The following is a 19,305-nucleotide window of genomic DNA, read 5'->3' on the forward strand; positions in this document are numbered from 1 at the left end:
GGTTTGATGTCCATGTATTATGCAAATTTTTAGTGACCAGGGTTCATTTCAGGAATCCAAATGGGATCTAAATAGCTTCAATGGTTCATACATGAATAGGCATAGGTACGGACAACATTCTCTGATATTCAGAAGGCTTTAAAGTGCCGGTGGCTTCCCGTTTTGCCTGCAGTTCTCATAGGGGGTGTTTCTTCAAATTGTAGTCCTTTCCCAGCTTTTGTCCTGTTGGTAGCTGCTCGAGCCCTTTCCTAGTTCTGCAGTGACAGTTTACCACGGCATTAAAGGAGGACTATCGTCAAAAGAGCAACCAGAGAACTAGAGTTACCTTCTCAGTTTGGTAAAGGACTACATTCCCTCTTTGTTGCCCCCATTTTCTCTTTCTAAAGCTGTTGCCTTTTTCTAAAGTGGTAGTCCATGGACCACTTCAAATTAAAACTGCTTCTACACTCAGTAAGGCTGGGTTCTTCCTTTTAAACATATCATATTTTGGATCTGTAATTGATAAATTTGATTGGAATCACCAAAGTCATATTTTATCCTGATTAATTTCTGGATCATATGTTCCTAACCAGCTGTTTTTTTTTCAACTTCTAAGTTTCTATTGCAAGGGCTGCTGGCAAACCTTGCTATGTTTTCCAAGCCAAGTGGCCATCGGATAGGCATATGTGTTTAGAGTGTACTGGCCTCTTCTTATAGGGCCTATCACTGTCCTTTAATCAGGCTAGAAGGTACACTTGAGCTTTTTCAGATAGTCCTTCTTTAAACCTGCAGGATCACAAGTAATCTTTTTAATTTTCTTGTGTCCGTCCGTCTTTAATTTCTCCAGATACTGCAGGCAAACAGCTCGCCGAGGTGTCCCATGGGGGTTTAAAAGCCGCATCGAATGCAGTTGAATTAGCGCCCGTGGCGCAATCCCGCGGCCTGAAATGAACCCTGCGAGGCTGTGTATCAGAGGGTATGTTAACTATTGGCCTATTTTCCTATTGGGCAGATAATTGGAACGTTATAGAGATGGGGGTAAAACTGATTGAGGTTATGCCAAAAAGACTGGAAAGGATCTAGAAAGGATTTTTTAGGGCAGACATCAGCTTTGAACTTCACACTTTCCTTGGTCCAAAGGGGTGCCCTCCTGACTTCTAATCCTGATGGCATAGGTCCACCTATGAAATGTTCTTCCCTGAGATTTTGTTCTGTTGTGCCAGAATTTCTGTTGAGAATTCTTTATCTTGCCTCTGTTTACAGTGTTTCATCTGTAAATGTGTATTAATCTAAATTAAAGCAGATGTGGTGAGTGTTGCCTTCACTTACTTGTTTATGGAATTTTCCAGCAGAGGTCTTAGGTAGTTTGGATGGACAAGTAGCCTGGTTCTTGAAGTCTTTCTGTTCTCAGAACAGATTATGACATGAGTTTTTATAGGTCTTTTGTTTGGCGCCTTATTTCTATCCTGATATAACACATGTCCTATGTTTGTGATATTGTATTTAGAAATAAACAAAACCGAGCAGCAGCCTTTTTTTTCTGAAGGAGAGTGATTTTTTTTTGGGGGGGTGGTGGTGTTGGTAGGGTGGTTATATTATTCTAGTGTTTTGGAACCTTTGTATAAAACAGTTTGTCTTATATGCAGAAAAACATGGAGTAATATCCCTTCCACAATGGCACAAACCAAATTTTTGACTGATGTGGTGTAACAAACCTCCAGTCCTGTTGAACTGAAAGACAAAACTGCAAAGAAAAAGTTTGTGTGGTGGCAGCAGCAGCTGGGTATTACCAGTGGTAATATTAATAAAGAAGACATTTGACTCTGGTATAGGAAAGAAGGAAAATGATATTTTAAGAAGCCGATAATCTACTTGGTGATCAAGGCCTTTAAAGATTAGATTCAACATCTTACTTAATTTTAGTTTGAGGGTTTATTGTTGCTTTTTTAATTTTGGCTGGCATTGTTTGACTTCATTGTCTGACCTGTGAAATATTTATACCAAGGTAATGTCTTTCCTTCCCAGACCTCAGAATATATTATTCAAGCTTACAAATATGGTGCATTTGAGAAGATCCCAGAGTTTATCGCTTTTAGGAACAGGCTGAATAATTCTCTTCATTTTGCACAAGTCCGTACTGAACGGATGTTGTTAGACCTTCTACTTGAAGCAAATATGTAAGTACTAGAGGCCTGGTGCATGAACTCGTGTATGAGTGGGGTCCCTTGGGGTGGCCTGTGGGGATCAGGCCCCAGCTAGTGCCCCCAGCACCGCAGCCCCACCTGGCACCCCGCTGTGGCCTGGCACCGCCCCCTTACCTGCTCCACCATCCCACCTATGGGGCAATTGATTGGGACCAGGCACCCTGCCCAACTCCTTCTGCGCCTAGAAGCCGGGCGGCGGCCCCGCTGCTGTCTGCGGGGTGGTCAGTGGGGTGATTGGCAGGGCAATTGAGCCCCTGTTCGCACCTGCCTTGGCCTGGCACCACCTGCTCACCTGCTTTACCATCCTGCCGTGGTCCTGCTCTTATCGGGGCCCATCCAGGCCGGCAGCACCTCCACTCGCGCCCACTGCCAGCACTGCGACCCGATGCCTGCCATGACGCCTGTCATGTTCCACACTGCCCCCTGGTGGTCAGAGCACGTCATAGTGAGCAGTCGAACTCCTGTTCGAACAATTTGCATATTAGGCTTTTATTATATAGGATTGCATAAGAGCTAAGGGATAAGGAACTAAGGGATAAGATCAAATGCTGAGAGCCTTTAATGGGCTCATGGGTGACATTAGCAGGTTTAAGCTAAGGAAAATGGGGGGTAAAGGAGTAAATAGGAGGTGGTGCAGGAAAGAAAGGGGAAGAAAACTTGATATATGTCATGAGAATGAGAGAGTACTGCCAGGTTCCATACAGAAGCCAGCTAGGTTGTGGGCAATATTGTATTTATGAGGATCCCTGCACACATGGGATTTTAGGAATCCACTTTGTTTTGGTTGGGCTTCCAGACTCAGGCTGGCATGATCTGTGCTTGGTTCTCTTTCACCTTCTGTGAGCCTTTACTACTACTACTTTTATTTTTTAAATATATTTTTATCAACTTCAGAGAGGGAAGGAGAGTGAAAGATAGAAACATCATTGAGAGAGAATCATTGATTGGCTGCCTCCTGCATGCTCCCTACTGGGGATTGAGCCCAAAACCCGGGCATATGCTCTTGACCGAATCGACCCCAGGACCCTTCAGTCCGCAGGCTGATGCTATATCCACTGAGCCAAATGAGGTAGGGCGAGCCTTTACTTCTTAATAGTAAATCCTTCCTTTCTAATAAAACAAAGTCCCAGCTAATAGGTTTTTATGGCTGGTTTATAACTTAAATAATACATAAATATATTTTCTGTATCACAGATCAGTCAGCTTAGCAGAAAGTATAAAGTCAATGAATCTTCGGCCAGAAGAAGACGACATTCCATGGGAAGCCTTACGAGACAACAGAGACTTAAATGTTTTCTTCAACTGGGATCCAAAAGATAGGTAACTGGAAGTACCCCCCCAAGCAATTTAAAGAATTAGAATGAATCTAAGAATTTTTTTTTAAACCTTTTTTACACAAATATAATAACACTACGGCCTGGTGCACAAATTCGTACACTGGTGGGTGGGGATGGGGTCCCTCAACCCAGCCTGCACCCTCTCATAGTCTGGGAGCCCTTGGGGGATGTCCGACTGATGGCTTAGGCCCACTCCCCACCAACTGTCCAACTGCCAGCTGTGAGCCTGGCTTCTGGCTGAGCAGCACTCCCCCTGTGGGAGCACACTGACCACCAGGGGGCAACTCCTGCATTGAGTGTCTGCCTCCTGGTGGTCAGTGTGTGTCATAGCGACTGGTCATTCTGTCATTCAGTTGATTTGCATATTAGCCTTTTATTATATAGGATGTTTATTGTAGGAATCAGAATATATAAGTAAACCAAAGGAAGAAAATAAATCTCACCCCTATGTTGGGATTAAAAGTTCGATTCTTCATAGCATCCGTGCAAACAGACTCCAGATAGATTAAAGATTATGTTAAAACTCCTTAGAAATTCTAGAAGAAAATATAAAATAAAAATGGTTGGGGAAAGCCTTCCTTAGCATTACATCAAATATAGAAGTAAAGGTCTAAGGATATGTGGTAAGTTGGTAAATTTTTTCATATATATTTATCAGCTTACCAGAAAATATTTAACAAAATATATATTTTTGTTAATCCTCACCTGAGGATATTTTTTTCATTGAGTTTTTTTTTAGAGAGAGTGGAAGGGAGGGGGGAGGGGCAGAGAAAGAGGAGGGAGAGAGTATGAAACACCTATGTGATACAGACACATCGATTGGCTGCCTCCTTCATGCACCCTGACTGAGGTCTGGGATAGAACCTGCAAACCATGACCCTCTGGTGTGTTGCCCGATGCTTTAACCCCTAGGTTATGAAGATCAGGGCTCTTTATATATATTAATAGTCTTCATATATAGAGAGAACTGAGAAGAAGATAACAAAAAAACTAATTGGGTAAATGGCTTAACAGGAAATTCAAAGAAATGTATCTTACAGTAATAAAAAATGTTTTAACCTGTCAGATAAAGATAAAAAGGATTAATACTATGCTCAGCAAGGTGGTGGGAAAATCGTTTACATGGGGGTGAAACTTTATATAACCTTCCCTAACCAGGAATTTTAGTGATATGTATATGTATCAAGATTGAAAAATCCATATACTATTTTTAGTTCAGCAGATCTGCTTCTAGGAAAGTGGAATCTAAAGAAATAGGTCGTGCAGAGATATGTCTATGAGGTGTAGTTCTGAATATACTGTGACTTGGGGATTGCCAAGAACACGTTTAGTGATTGGCAAGGACTCATGGGGCTCAATATATCCTTGCTCTCACAGCTAAGGTTTATTATAATAAAAGCATACATGATAGAATCAGCAAGGGAAAAAACATACAGGTGGAGTCTGGAGAATTCCATGCAGACTTCCAGTACCCTCTCCCTTCTGGGAGGTGCCCTGTCACACACGCTCCTTTCTCTAGCTACGGAAAATACAGTAATGAGTGTGCAATATTTCTGCTTAGAGAAGCCCATTAGAGAGTTGGTGCCCAAGGTTTCTAGCAGCTAGTTACATAGGTATACTCTGTGTAGCATGTACCAACATTCTAGACACTCAGAAGGAAAACAGGTGTCACCATAAACAATAGGTTTGTACAGTCTAGGCACAGTGAGCCATTCTTGTCAATTTGAGAATGGTTGGAGTACCAAGTTTCCAGACATCAGCGAAGAGCTACCCTTATAAGCAGGCTCTTCTAAATTAATAGCCTCAGGCTTGCTATGTTAATCTTTTCTACACATTCTGTTATAAATAGAATACCAGTTTGGAAAATGGTATGACTATTGTGAACCTGTGTTATTTGCTTAAAATAAATTGTATAAATACTTTTAGTTGCACACTTTTAGTACCTCTGTATTGCAGAAATCTGAAATCTGTAACTTCGTTAATATGGTGGATGCTTGGTTATCAGGGCATTTTCCTTCTGCTTTTTACTTTTCTGTCATTTGAATTGTATTATCAGAAAAGTCTCAGTTAAGGGGAAATAACCTGTTAGGTAGGTTGTCATTCCTGTTTATGGATACCTAAATGGGGACTTGGATGATTTTGGTTTGTCTAAGATCATTCAGCTAGTAAATGAAAGCTGGGACCACTCAAAGGCATCTTGTCTGATGAAAGTTAACTTCGAAAGATTTAAAGGCAACACATTTAGTAAAAGGGATGGTTTGGGGATTTTTTTAAAGGGATGTTTCTGAAGAGCATAAGAAACTTTCCTTGGAGGAGGAGACCATGTGGTTAAGAATCCGTTCCTTAACATTGAGGCTGATCAGTGGACTCCCAAGTCTTAACCACCCTGTGGAACCAAAGAACTCGGAGAAGACCACTGAGAACGGTGTAGCCTCCAGGGTTGATATTCTTCGTTTGCTCCTTCAACAGCTGGAATCGGCCCTGGAGAAAGGAAAGCGATTTATTGAGAAGGAAATTCAGGTATATACTATCAAAACTTCAGTAATTTATGACTATCTTTTTAATAAGATGAATTTGGGGGGGTGAATCATAAGAAACAGAATTTTGTCCCAGTTTATGACATTTGTAGGAAAAAGGCAAATATTACAAACTTGGAAGGTTGTAGAGGCTGTCTCGATATCCAAACTGGAAAGTGAGGGAAAGCAAAATAGTTTTTTTTGGTGATAGTAAATTATTTTTTAATCCTTACCCGAGGACATATTCGTTTATATTTAGAGAGAAGGGGGAAGGAGGGCAAGAGAGACAGAAATAGACATCAATGTGAGAAATATCGATGTGTTGCCTCCCCTATGGGCCCTGACTGGGGATAGAACCTGCCATCCAGTAGATATGTGTCCTGATCAGGAATCGAACCCTTTCGGTGTATGGGACAATGCTCCAACCAACTGGGCCACACTGGGCCACACTGGCCAGGGCTGTGATGGTAAACTTTAAAAAATATATATTTTTATTGATTTCAGAGAGGAAGGGAGAGGGAGAGAGAGAGATAGAAACATCAATGATGAGAGAGAATCATTGATTGGCTGCTTCCTGCACACCCCCTACTGGGGATCGATCCCGAAATCTGAGCATGTGCCCTGACCGGGAATTGAACCCTGACCTCCTGGTTTATAGGTTGACGTTCAACCACTGAGCCATGCCATCGGGCAAGGTGATGGTACATTTTTTTTTAAAAAATATATTTTATTGATTTTTTACAGAGAGGAAGGGAGAGAAATAGAGAGTTAGAAACATCAATGAGAGAGAAACATCGATCAGCTGCCTCTTGCACACCCCCTACTGGGGATGTGCCCGCAACCAAGGTACATGCCCTTGACCGGAATCGAACCTGCGACCTTTCAGTCCGCAGGCTGACGCTCTATCCATTGAGCCAAACTGGTTTTGGCGGTGATGGTAAATTTTTAATAGTTATCTATTTTCTCTATAATGATTTAGTTGTTAACATAGTCCCCTTTTACTCCTCGTTATGCTTTCCACAGTTACGGTTGGTTACCTGCAGTTACACACAGTCTGAAAATATTAAATGGAAATTTCTAGAAATAAACAATTTATAAATTTTAAATTGCTTGCTGTTCTGAATAGCACACTTACACTGTCTTGCTCTATCCCGCTCCATCCTACCTGGAATGTGAATCATCCCTTTGTCCAGCATTTTCACACTGTATACACTACCTGCCCTTTGGTCACTTAGTAGCTGCCTTGGTTATCAGGGCATGGCACTGCTTGTTTTTAAGTCACCCTATTTTACTTAATAGTCCCAAAGCACACAGTAGTGATGCCGGCAATTTGGATATGCCAAAGAGAAGCCATAAAGTGCTTCCTTTTAAGTGAAAAGATGAAAGTTCACAATTAAGTAAAGAAAAAAAGTCTTGCCGAAACCGGTTTGGCTCAGTGGATAGAGCGTCGGCCTGTGGACTGAAGGGTCCCAGGTTCGATTCCGGTCAAGGGCATGTACCTTGGTTGCGGGCACATCCCCAGTGGGAGGTGTGCAGGAGGCAGCTGATCGATGTTTCTCTCTCATCGATGTTTCTAGCTCTCTATCCCTCTCCCTTCCTCTCTGTAAAATATCAATAAAATATATTAAAAAAAAAAAAAAAAGAAAGAAAAAAAGTCTAATGTTGAGGTTGCTAAAATCTACAGTAAGAACCAATCTTCTATCCATAAAATTGTGGGGTGGAAAAAAAGAAATTTGTGCAGCCAAAACCGGTTTGGCTCAGTGCATAGAGCGTCAGCCTGTGGACTGAAAGGTCCCAGGTTCGATTCCGGTCAAGGGCACGTAACTTGGTTGCGGGCACATCCCCAGTAGGGGGTGTGCAAGAGGCAGCTGATCGATGTTTCTAACTCTCTATCCCTCTTCCTTCCTCTCTGTAAAAAATCAATAAAATATATATATATATAAAAAAAAAAGAAATTTGTGCTATTTTTCTGTTGTACATCAAATTGCAAAAGTTATGACCACAGTGTGTGATAAGTGCTTAGTTAAGGTAGAAAAGGCTTAAATTTATGGGTAGAAGACATAAGCACAATACATGTTTTGATTGCTGGCAATATGTTGCTCCCAAAAGCACTGAGCTTATACTAAGACCTCAGCAAGGAGTTCCTTGAAACAAGTGACCACATTCACTTACTTTCATTATGGTATACTAGAGGCCCGGTGCACGAAATTCTTCTGCTGGGGGTGTCCCTCAGCCCAGCCTGCACCCTCTCCAATCTGGGATCCCTCTCACAATCCAGGACTGCTGGCTCCCAACCGTTCGCCTGCCTGCCTGATTGTCCCTAACCGCTTCTGCCTGCCAGCCTGATCACCCCCTAACCACTCCCCTGCCAGCCTGATCGATGCCTAACTGCTCCCCTGCGGCCCGATTGCCCCTAACTGCCCTCCCCTGCTGGCCTGGTCGCCCCCAACTGCCCTCCCCTGCCAGCCTGGTCTCCCCAAACTGCCCTCCCCTGCAGGCCTGGTCCCCCCCAACTGCTCTCCCCTGCCAGCGTGGTTGCCCCTAACTGCCCTCCCCTGCTGGCCTGGTCGCCCCCAACTGCCCTCCCCTACAGGCCTGGTCCCCCCCCCCCAACTGCCCTCCCCTGCAGGCCTGGGTCCTCCCCAACTGCCCTCCCCTGCAGGCCATCTTGTGGTGGCCATCTTGTGTCCACATGGGGTGTCCATCTTTGACCACATGGGGGCGGCCATCTTGTGTGTTGGAGTGATGGTCAATTTGCATATTATAGCTTTATTATATAGGATTGTTATAATTCTGTTTTATTTTAGTTATTAATCTCTTGTCTGATTTATAATTAAACTTTATCATAGGTATGTATGTGTAGGAAAAAAATAGTATATACAGGGTTTGATAGTATCTACAGTTTCAGGCATCCACTGGGGTCTTGGAATGTATTCCCTGCAGATAAAGAGGGTGGGGGGGCTACTATAGTTTGCTGACCAGTGGCATGTAAATTAATCACTAAGATAGATTTTTATCCATTAGTTACAGCCATTTGTTTTCTTATTTTGTATGAAATTAGATGAATTTAAAGAACATCACTTTATTCCTTTCTTTTTCAGTATCCTTTCCTTGGTCCTGTGCCTACCAGAATGGGTGGATTCCTTAATTCTGGCTGTTCTCAGTGTCAGACCAGTTCTTTTTATCTTGTTTGTGATATTTATGAGCTGGATACCAATGGTTTAGGTAAGTGTATGTTTGCATGAGTCTATTTAGTGGGTCTTTGTCATTGCAACATTGCACTTAGTAAATGCAACAGAATATCTATAACTCACTATTTGGAAAACTTTAAAGGAAATGGAAGCTGGAAGCTGTTCTGGAAATGCCTGGTTTATAGGGAAATACATTAAAAGGTTACAAAGTAATGTTTTAGAAGTTTAAGTCCTTTCCATATTTGAAATCTTATTAGGTTCAAAAGTTGAATAAATTCTTAATTTGTTACACTATTTTTAGATTTCAGATTGAATTCTTTATTTAAAAATGGAGCCCTTAACCCTTAGCCCTTAGCCCTGTGGTTCCGTTGGTTGGGCATCATCCTGTGCAGTAGGAGGTTGCCTATTCGATTCCCAGTCAAGGGTTCATCCTGGGTGTGGGCTCAATCCCTGGTAGGGGCATACAGGAGGCAGCCAATCGATGTTGCATTCTCACACTGGTGTTTCTTTCTCCCTCTCCCTTTTCTCTTTAAAAATCGATAAACTATTATATATATATTTTATATATATATATATATATATATATATATATATATATATATATATATATTTTTTTTTTTAAATGATTTCAGAGAGGAAGGGGGGGGGGAGAGAGAGAGAGAGAGAGAGAGAGAGAGAGAGAGAGAGAGAGAGAGATCAATGATGAGAGAGAATCATCCATCAGGCTGCCTCCCCGCATACCCTACACTGGGATCGAGCTTGCAACCTGGGCATGTGCTCTTGAGACTGGGAACTGTGACCTCCTGGTACATAGGTTGCTGCTCAACCACGGAGCCATGTTGGCTGCACAATAAACTATTCTTTAAAAAAGAAAAATGAAGTTTTTAACTTTGTGGAGAAGAGTTTCTTTCTAAGCTTTAAAACCAATTGCGAATCACAAATATTCTATAGGCTGTGGTGGTTTTTTTCCCTTCTGAATCATAAGGTTTGTACATCTTGTCCTGTCATTTAGAGTATTTGAAACACATAGATTTTTAGTCCTCCTCGACTAGAAATCTTTTCCTTTATCTTTTCTCAGTTTTTTCTTTTTTTTCTCTTTCATCTTTCTCTGTCTCTCTGTCTTTTTTTTTTTTTTTTAATATATTTTATTGATTTTTTACAGAGAGGAAGGGAGAGGGATAGAGAGTTAGAAACATCGATGAGAGAGAGACATCGATCAGCTGCCTCCTGCACACCTCCTATTGGGGATGTGCCTGCAACCAAGGTACATGCCCTTGACCAGAATCGAACCTGGGACCTTTCAGTCCGCAGGCTGACGCTCTAGCCACTGAGCCAAACCGCTTAGGGCTGTCTCTCTGTATCTTAAAGAGAAAAGAAAATGTCTGCTTACGTGTGGCTTGCTAAAAAAAAAAAATTAATGTTTTTCATTGTTTTTCAATTTTAGAGGATACAGTAGAGATCCAGGAGCGAGTAGAGAATATTCTTAAGTCTTTACTAGAACAGTTAAAAGGTAAGCATTCTTACTTAGGTGTCCCCTTTTGTATCTGATTGTCTGATAATAGCTCATTTTTTTAAGTCCAAACTTGCAAGAGGATTTGAAAGTAATGCATACTTTTGTTATGTTTAAGATTTGCTTTTAACTTTAAAAGGTTTTATTACAAAAGCCATAGATACCTATTATATAAATAGTACACAGCTATGTATGGTCTTTTCCTTTGCCAGCCCCATTCCCTCAGAGTAAGAACTGTTGACGCTTTGGAGTCTATATGCCTAGAAACCACCCAAACTGCCCATACATGTGTATATGGAAATACATAGTAGTAATTGTTTTTAACATATGAAAAGGTATATAATATATGCTTTTCTGACTGTAATTTGATATTATCTTGGATATCTTACCATTTCAGTTACATGAACACTCCATTCATTTTAAAGACTGCATAATATTCTACATTTTTTAATCATTGTACCAAATTTGTTTATGCTTCCCTCCATTGAATACATAATATACACTTGAGTTATTTATAGCAGTATTTTTAACAGCATATATATAACAATGCTGAAATGAACATCTTGAGACACAAGTGTTTGGGGACTTATTTGAGTATTTTCTTGTAATTAAATTCCTAGAAATGGAATTATTTGATAAAAAGGATACACATAAGCATTTTAAATCTATAAGGGACTTTCTCCTCAGGATTCTAAACAGTTTTAATTTTATTGCCCAAATGAAGAATGAGAATTAAAAGATGACCAAGATTATAAGAATTAAATGTGGTATTTATTTATGAAGGTGCATCTCTCCCATGCCCTTAATGGCACAAGTTCTTCTAAATTATTCACTGGGAATCTTAATTTTATTGTGCCAATGGCCTATTTGTGAAAAGGCTCAGACACTGGAATATGTAATTTATAAAGCCACCTTTTATAGTTTAAAGACAATAGAGCAATAGTCATGTGGCTTTTAAAAGAGCTTAACATAGATATTCTTTGGTATTTGGTTTATTGTGTGTGGATGGGAGGCTTTCTTGATTAAGCTTTAATATTTGTTTATTCTTTAGTAGATTGTACATTGTGCTCCTAAGAATAACATTGAAACAGGGATGAATGAAACCATGAAATATTTTTCTGTTTTTAGATGTCTTCAGTAAATGTAAAGGTGATCTGTTAGAAGTTAAAGATGGTAACTTGAAAACACACCCTACTCTTTTAGAAAATCTAGTCTTCTTTGTTGAGGTATGTTTTGTTTTTTTCCTGAAAAACTAGATTGTTCTCTATTGTCTGAAGTATTAATTTTTCAAAAATGAACACTGAATAGGCACCCTAGACCTGTAATTTAATCCCTCACCCCTGCCTTTTGTTAATTGAAAAACAGTGGATTCATCTTTAAAGATTTCTGATCCACTCCAAATCTAGCTGTTTTCTGTTCATTTTCCTTGTTGACTCAGCTATTATGTAGTTTAAATCAATCCCTCCAGCTTCTTTTATTATTGCTGTTCTTTAATTACTGAGATTCTGCATCATGAAGGATGATCCAGGAGCTGATATATCAAAACTCTCCTTCTTTTAGCAGAGAGGAGGATGTATCACAAACACTGATAACTTCTCTTTAATTTCTGTGGCATATTTTTTTCTTCTCCTACTAGTCTGTAAACTTCCTGAGGGTATTATTCTCTGTTCCGATGACTGGCACATTATAAGTGCCTATAATACACTTAATGAATGAATAATAATTGCATGTATATGAACATGTGTGCACTATAGTGTAGAAGAAGACATATAAACCCCTAACAAACAGGATATATGTGACCAACTGGGCAGATTCTCCATATATATTTAAGTTAAGGTTTGCAGATAAGGTAGTATCTTACTTGGCTAAAGAGGTGGGTGGGAAGAGATATATTGTAAAGAACCTTTGGATTCCATGTTTAGGAATTTGGACTTCTCACTTGAGTGAAAAGGATGCTGATAGATCCTCACTTTCAATAGGCAAGAGAAAGGAAATAGGATCAATTGGAGCCTGAAGAAAGGATAAAGATTTAAGCTGTTAGAGTATTTAAGCCGGAGATGAGATGATGAAGGCCTGGATTAATGTGGTGACCATAAAACTTAGAGAGTGGCGAGTTGGAGGAGAAATTGAAGGGATTTGTGTAGAACAACTGTCAATTTATTTGTTTAATCCATTACATTTAACTGTTCCTGATTGATATCTTGAGTGTAATCATTATTCATGAATTTGTAATTTTCCCTCTTTCAGACTATTTCTATTATTCTGTGGGTGTCCAGTTACTGTGAGAGTGTCCTGCGACCATACAAACTAAATTTACAGAAAAAGAAAAAGAAGAAAAAAGAAACCAGCATCATCATGGTAATAACAGAAAATACAAGTAATAATCTGGCTGCATGCTGCTTTTTGTTTTCCTGCATGTTGTTGAGACCTTAGGGTCCTTATATGCATTTATTTTCTTTCCCCACCTTCTAAAAAAATTACACACCTACAGGAAAGTTGAAATACGAGTATAATGACACCCAAATAGCCTTACCTAGTCTCACCATTTTAACAGTTGGCACATTTGTTTTGTTTTGCTCTCTCATCTCCCCCGCCCCTTCATTCACTGTGTCTAAGATAATTTAACAGTCATGAATACAAAGTCTGAAAGGATAGATCAGAGTTGCTCTGTTACTCTCTGTTAATGGAGGCCTACACTCCTAGAACTTGTTAAATGGCTTTTTGGTATTTGGGTTTTCTAGTTGTTGCTTTTTTAATTCCAAAAATAAAAATAACTTTCCTATTTTTATGATTATCTAAATAACCTAAAGGAGTAAATAAACTGAAGATCATCCACATTCCCACTAAGCAGTGACAGCCACTGCAAACAAACCAGAATCATGCTCTGTAGGTTTTGCAACTATTAGTTTGTTTTTTATTTAATGACATTTACTGACATCTCATTTCAGTTAATATATATGTATCTCATTACCTTTAATGGTTATATACTATCCTGTTGTATTAATATACCACCATAACTTATTCCCATTGATGAATATTTGGTTGGTTCTAATTTGTAAATATTATAAATTATGCTGTTATTAAAATATGGATATACACAAAGATGAATTTATAATATTTCCTTATGATATCTCATAGATCTAAAGTTACTATTTATGTACATTTTTACATTCGTACATTTTTACATTCCACAACATGTTGAGTGTGTCTGTATCCTTACCCATCTGATAGGCAAACATTACTATTCCTTTTTTTCTTTTTTTAAAAAAAATATATATTTTATTGATTTTTTACAGAGAGGAAGGGAGAGGGATAGAGAGTTAGAAACATCGATGAGAGAGAAACATCGATCAGCTGCCTCCTGCACACCTCCTACTGGGGATGTGCCCGCAACCAAGGTACGTGCCCTTGACCGGAATCGAACCTGGGACCTTTCAGTCCGCAGGCTGACGCTCTATCCACTGAGCCAAACCGGTTTCGGCACTATTCCTTTTTTTCTAATTTGCATTTAAAAATTTCTATTGATGTTGAACCTTCAAAGAAGACTTCTTGAGTGAAAAGCTGGTTTATTACTTGATTGGCTAGTTTTCTTGCATTTATCTGTGTTTTAAATTGTATGATATATTGCTGGGATTTCTTTGCTATATTTTTTGTTTTATTGTTGCCCAAGTTTCCTATTGTGGTAGTAATGTTTTACCTTTTGATATAGTCTGACCTGTTGGACTCTTAATACTATAATAGTGTTATTAATCCTTTATCATAGATGATTCTGTTTCTTCCAGTTTGTCATTGTTCTTTTTTTATTTAAATATTTTTTTAAATTCATTTTAGAGAGGAAGGGAGAGGGAGAGAGAGATAGAAACATCAATGATGAGAGAGAATCATTGATCGGCTGCCTCCTGCACACCCCCTATTAGGGATTGAGCGCCCAACCCAGGCATGTGCCCTTGACCGGAATTAAACCCGGGACCCTTTAGTCCACAGGCCGATGCTCTATTCACTGAGCCAAACCAGCTAGGGCAGAATTTTCTTGACTGTAGTCTCCCATCATTTTTCTATCAGAACTTAGAATATTCTCTTTATGTTATTAACATTAGAGGAAATTTCAAAGACATAAAGAGAAGAAATGAAGTCTTGGGGTCCTCTCATCTCATTTAGTGTCCCAGGAGATTCTCAATTCAAAGTTGAGTAATGGCCAAGATATTTTTCTATTGGAATTTCATCTCTAGTTCACCAGGGTGAATTAAAATCTCTTTTAAAGAATGCTTAAGTCATTGTTGCTGAGTTAGCATTATTTGGTGGCAATTAAGTATACTATGGTTTTCAAGACTGTGTTAATATCAAAACTATCCATTCCTATTACTGTTAATAGCATTAAGTAATGCTATAGTATGAAATTAGTATAGCTTAAATGATGTAAGCATAAGAAATATGTTTGATAATCTTTCAACTATTGAAAAATTTTTTTCAGCCACCTGTCTTTACCAGTTTTCAAGACTATGTTACTGGGCTTCAGACTTTAATTTCCAATGTTGTGGATCATATTAAAGGGCTTGAAACACATCTAATTACACTTAAACTTGAAGAACTTATTTTAGAAGACACTTCTCTCTCATTGGTAAGAGAATGTAGGCAATCAGCAATAAGTTACAAAGAAATATTCAAATATTCTCTATCATAAGGACATGTTAATTTTTAATTCATCATTCTGCCCTTACAGGAATTCTGATTAGAAGGTGCCTGCAGTAGTAGTTTGTTGTATCGGTGGGCGAGGGAGTGTGGGTGGTGCATTTCCCCTCCTTTATTTCCAACCCCTTTGTCCCCCAGTCCCCAGCCTCCTATCAGTCCCAGTCCCACTATCCAGAACCATTCCCACCTCTCCCTCTTCTGTGTTTCTATGACACATTTGTATCTGCCATTAGACTTTAAGACTTCCAGGCACTTGGGAACTCAGTGAAGGCCTAGAAATTGAATCTAAAGAAGTAGGTACATCCCAGATAGGATTCTTGCCTCCTTTCTCCCACTTGAGAAGAGAGACACTTGCTGTCCTTTTGGTATACTTTTACATATAAGGAAATATGGTAATTTATAGTTACAGATTTGGAACTGTTTAATTTTTTACTTTTTAGACCAAATCCAAACTCTCTATTTGAAACTCACAACCCCTTTTCTGAATAATATAGAAAAACAAAAACTCAAAATTACAGTACCTATTCTTAAAACAACTAAAAAATCTTAAAAGATTGCACACTTGAATGAATGTCACATTGCTTTATGTTGTTGGGCTTTGCTGGGTATCTTTGGGTTTTTTATTTATTTTATTTAAATATATATTTTTATTTATTTCAGAGAGGAAGGGAGAGGGAGAGAGAGAGATAGAAACATCAATGATGAGAGAGAATCATTGATTGGCTGTCTCTTGCACATCCCCCACTGGGGACCAAGCCTGCAACCCTGGGCATGTGCCTTTTTTGGGAATTGAACCGTGACTTCCTGGTTCATAGGTTGATACTCAACAACTGAGTCACACCAGCTGGGCATCTTTGAGATTTTTAATAAGTAGATATAAATTTATTGATTTTGCTGTTGTGCTAAAGGCTTTATAAGTGATCAGAGACCTGGCTGTGGAGAGATGCATACAAATGAATTTGGAAATAAGGTATAGGTACAAAAATCTGAGCTAGTCAAAAAGAGTCTTACCAGGGAGGGGACATTTGAGGATTAATAAGTTTTCACCAGGCAGATAGAAATGGATGAAAGGAATTCCAAACAGAAGGAAACAGACAAAAACATGGTGGCAGGAAAGTGAACTGTGTGGGGAGTCAGGCAGTTGGCAGAGCCCAGAACACATAGTATGTGGGAAGGACTGTCGGGTGTGAAGGTGACAGGCACAACGGCCCTGCTGTTGTGACTGTGAGTGGTTGTTTTTGTTTAAAGATCTGTTTGTCTCCTAAAACAAGGAATAAGATTCCTCTCTTTGCGTATTCTAGAGGTTATCCTTAACTTTGGGCTACTCTCTAGATTTTTTAAGCCCTGGGTCAAAACTTTAGGAAAGTCACTTAACCTTTGGGTCTCAATTTTTTTTTCTTTTTTATTTTATTTTATTTTTTTATTGATTTCAGAGAGGAAGGGAGAGGGAGAGAGAGATAGAAACATCATTGATGAGAGAGAATCATTGATCGGCTGCCTCCTGCACATCCCACACTGGGGTTCGAGCCCACAACCCAGGCATGTGCCCTCGGCCGGAATTGAACCCGGGACCCTTCAATCCACCGGCCGGCGCTCTATCCACTGAGCCAAACTGGCTAGGGCTCAATTTCTTTATAAAATGGAAATCATATTAATACCTACTTTTTAGGATTATAGTGAGGATTAAATAAATCAACAATGGCCTTTTATTACTTACTTTTGTTAAAATTGTTCTACATTACTGAGCAGCACCAGCCACGAAATATGGGATCCATATAGTGCTGGGTACTTGTCTTCTGAGTTTAAAAAAATTTTTTTTCAATTCAGTTTCCTTTAGGTTACTTCTCCCCGCCCCCCCTTTTTCCCCCCCATCCTTTCTAAACTGGAAACATATTCTAGAAGGCCTCTGGACTACCACTGCCAGTCCTGGTCGCCTTTCCTTCTTCCTAGGAGTATCTGCTGAAACTGGTTGTGTGCCAGATTGTTTTTTTTCCTTCTTCTGCTTTCATTTATATTCATAGAGAAAATACACAGTATTACATGTATCTTTTTAAAATCATCTGGTTTTAATATAAACTTAAAATGTACTCTACTATCTGTTAGGTTTTCAAAATAAATGGTTCACTCTATTTTACTCTGAAGCTGGGCTTTTTTTTCATTCAATCTTATATTCATGAGATCTGTTCAGGCTAATGCATATAGGCCAATCTTGTTCTTCCAAACAGCTGTTTAGTATTCAAAATATGAATGCACCACAGCCATTGGCTATTTCAGGTTATTCTATAACTGACTTTTACATACAGTACTGAATGAAATGTATTTGTACATACTTTCTTATGCACATTTGTGTTTCTGAGATTAGATCTCAATTAGTAGTATTGTTGGGTCATAAGATGTGCTTCCCTGGTTTCTTCTAGGCTTTGGAATACTGCCAACTTCATGTAAACCTAACCAGTTCTTAGTCAACCTCCTTTCTGTGTTTGAATACTCCCGTCCCCTTTGTTTTTTATATTCTCTACCACAAGTCAAATGAGCAGCAAATATTTAACCCACACATCTGAGTAGGCTGGGGAAAGCTTTGCTCATTTTTTAGTTATTTGGCTCCTAGAACCCATGGACTTTTCAATATGGAGAGAGACTTGATTATAACTAAAATTGATACTATTAAATTTGATGCCTGTATTATATATAAGCATAACTCTCCCTCTCCTCCCTCTCTCTTCCTCTCCCTCTGTTCCTCTCTCTAAGCATGTCCCCGGGTTACGATTAAAATAATAATAATAATAATAAAAAAATAATAAAATTTCTACATTTTTTTCTGATGAAATTAATCAGAAATCTCAATTTTTCCACCTTATATAGCTCATAAAAAATTAGTGATTTTGTGTCCAAGTTAGTAACAATTTTTTACTTTTGTTGATGGAAGCTTCTCATTAGAAATGTTAGTTTTTTTACTTCATATAACTAATGACAAAGACTACTTGAAATAAAGAATGTCTCAGTGAAAAATCACATGGAAAAATATATATCTGTAATGAGCTTTAGCCTTTGCATTTTATGAAATTGAAAATGACACTCTATTCTGATGGAGTTTCCAGTCAGACAAAGGTAATGGTAATTTTAATTTATAGCTGAGGAACTGTAATCTGGGGGAATGCTTTCTGAGCAGGACCACTAATTCTTGTCTCCTTTGTAGGAAGAGAGAAAGTTTTCAAAGACTGTGCAAGGGAAGGTGCAAAGCAGTTATCTGCACTCACTGCTGGAAATTGGGGAGCTGCTGAAAAAAAGACTTGAGACCACAAAGAAACTAAAAATTTAAGGAGGTATGAACCACAGGCACTAATGACGCTATGGCAGAAAATGATATCATCTTCCCAGGCAAAAATCTATATGGTTGACCATCATTTGAATCCAGAACTTCCTCATAAAATGCATGAAGGACTTTGATCGTGAATTAATTTTTTAGGTATTAAATGTATACAACTGATTAAATTATTGTACATATACCGGAAGCAGGACCCTCATCTGGGTTTGACCACTTTTTATACATATTCATATGCATTTGACAGCCACAAGAGAACCCCACTTTTCTTCTGCCCTTCTCTCACCAGAAACACCTGGTGGAGGAGGGTCCTGTAAAAGCAGTGATAGAAATTAAGCATAAAGTGTCGATGTCAGAGCAGCTGAATGGCCCTGCCATTACAGCAGTGGACATTTTGGTTGGGTCTTTGAGCCTGTCGGAAGCAGAAAGGAGAAGTATAGGGGGACCATAACTAGGAGCAGGCCCTCTTTCAACATTAGCAGTTTGTTGTTGAGGCTCCCTCAGCTGCTTGGCTCCTGCAGAACCCAAGGCAGGTACCCAAAGGGCCTCAGATGAAA

At 39.2% G+C, this 19,305-nt stretch overlaps 1 protein-coding gene across 1 annotated transcript in view; it reads left to right on the forward strand.

The window, feature by feature from the left end:
* NAA25 (N-alpha-acetyltransferase 25, NatB auxiliary subunit) overlaps positions 1-18,930 on the forward strand; it is a 63,213-nt gene extending 44,283 nt beyond the window's left edge. Inside the window, exons 16-24 of the mRNA XM_080649517.1 lie at positions 2,005-2,156; positions 3,378-3,503; positions 5,797-6,040; positions 9,138-9,261; positions 10,672-10,737; positions 11,866-11,963; positions 12,985-13,095; positions 15,209-15,355; positions 18,623-18,930. Of these exons, the coding sequence (XP_080505643.1) occupies positions 2,005-2,156; positions 3,378-3,503; positions 5,797-6,040; positions 9,138-9,261; positions 10,672-10,737; positions 11,866-11,963; positions 12,985-13,095; positions 15,209-15,355; positions 18,623-18,745 (1,191 nt within the window). The 3' untranslated portion in view covers positions 18,746-18,930. The remainder of the gene's footprint in view (positions 1-2,004; positions 2,157-3,377; positions 3,504-5,796; positions 6,041-9,137; positions 9,262-10,671; positions 10,738-11,865; positions 11,964-12,984; positions 13,096-15,208; positions 15,356-18,622) is intronic.
* The last annotated feature ends 375 nt before the right edge of the window (positions 18,931-19,305 follow it).

Source organism: Plecotus auritus, assembly GCF_963455305.1.
Source record: "Plecotus auritus genome assembly, chromosome: 13".
NCBI lineage: Eukaryota > Metazoa > Chordata > Mammalia > Chiroptera > Vespertilionidae > Plecotus > Plecotus auritus.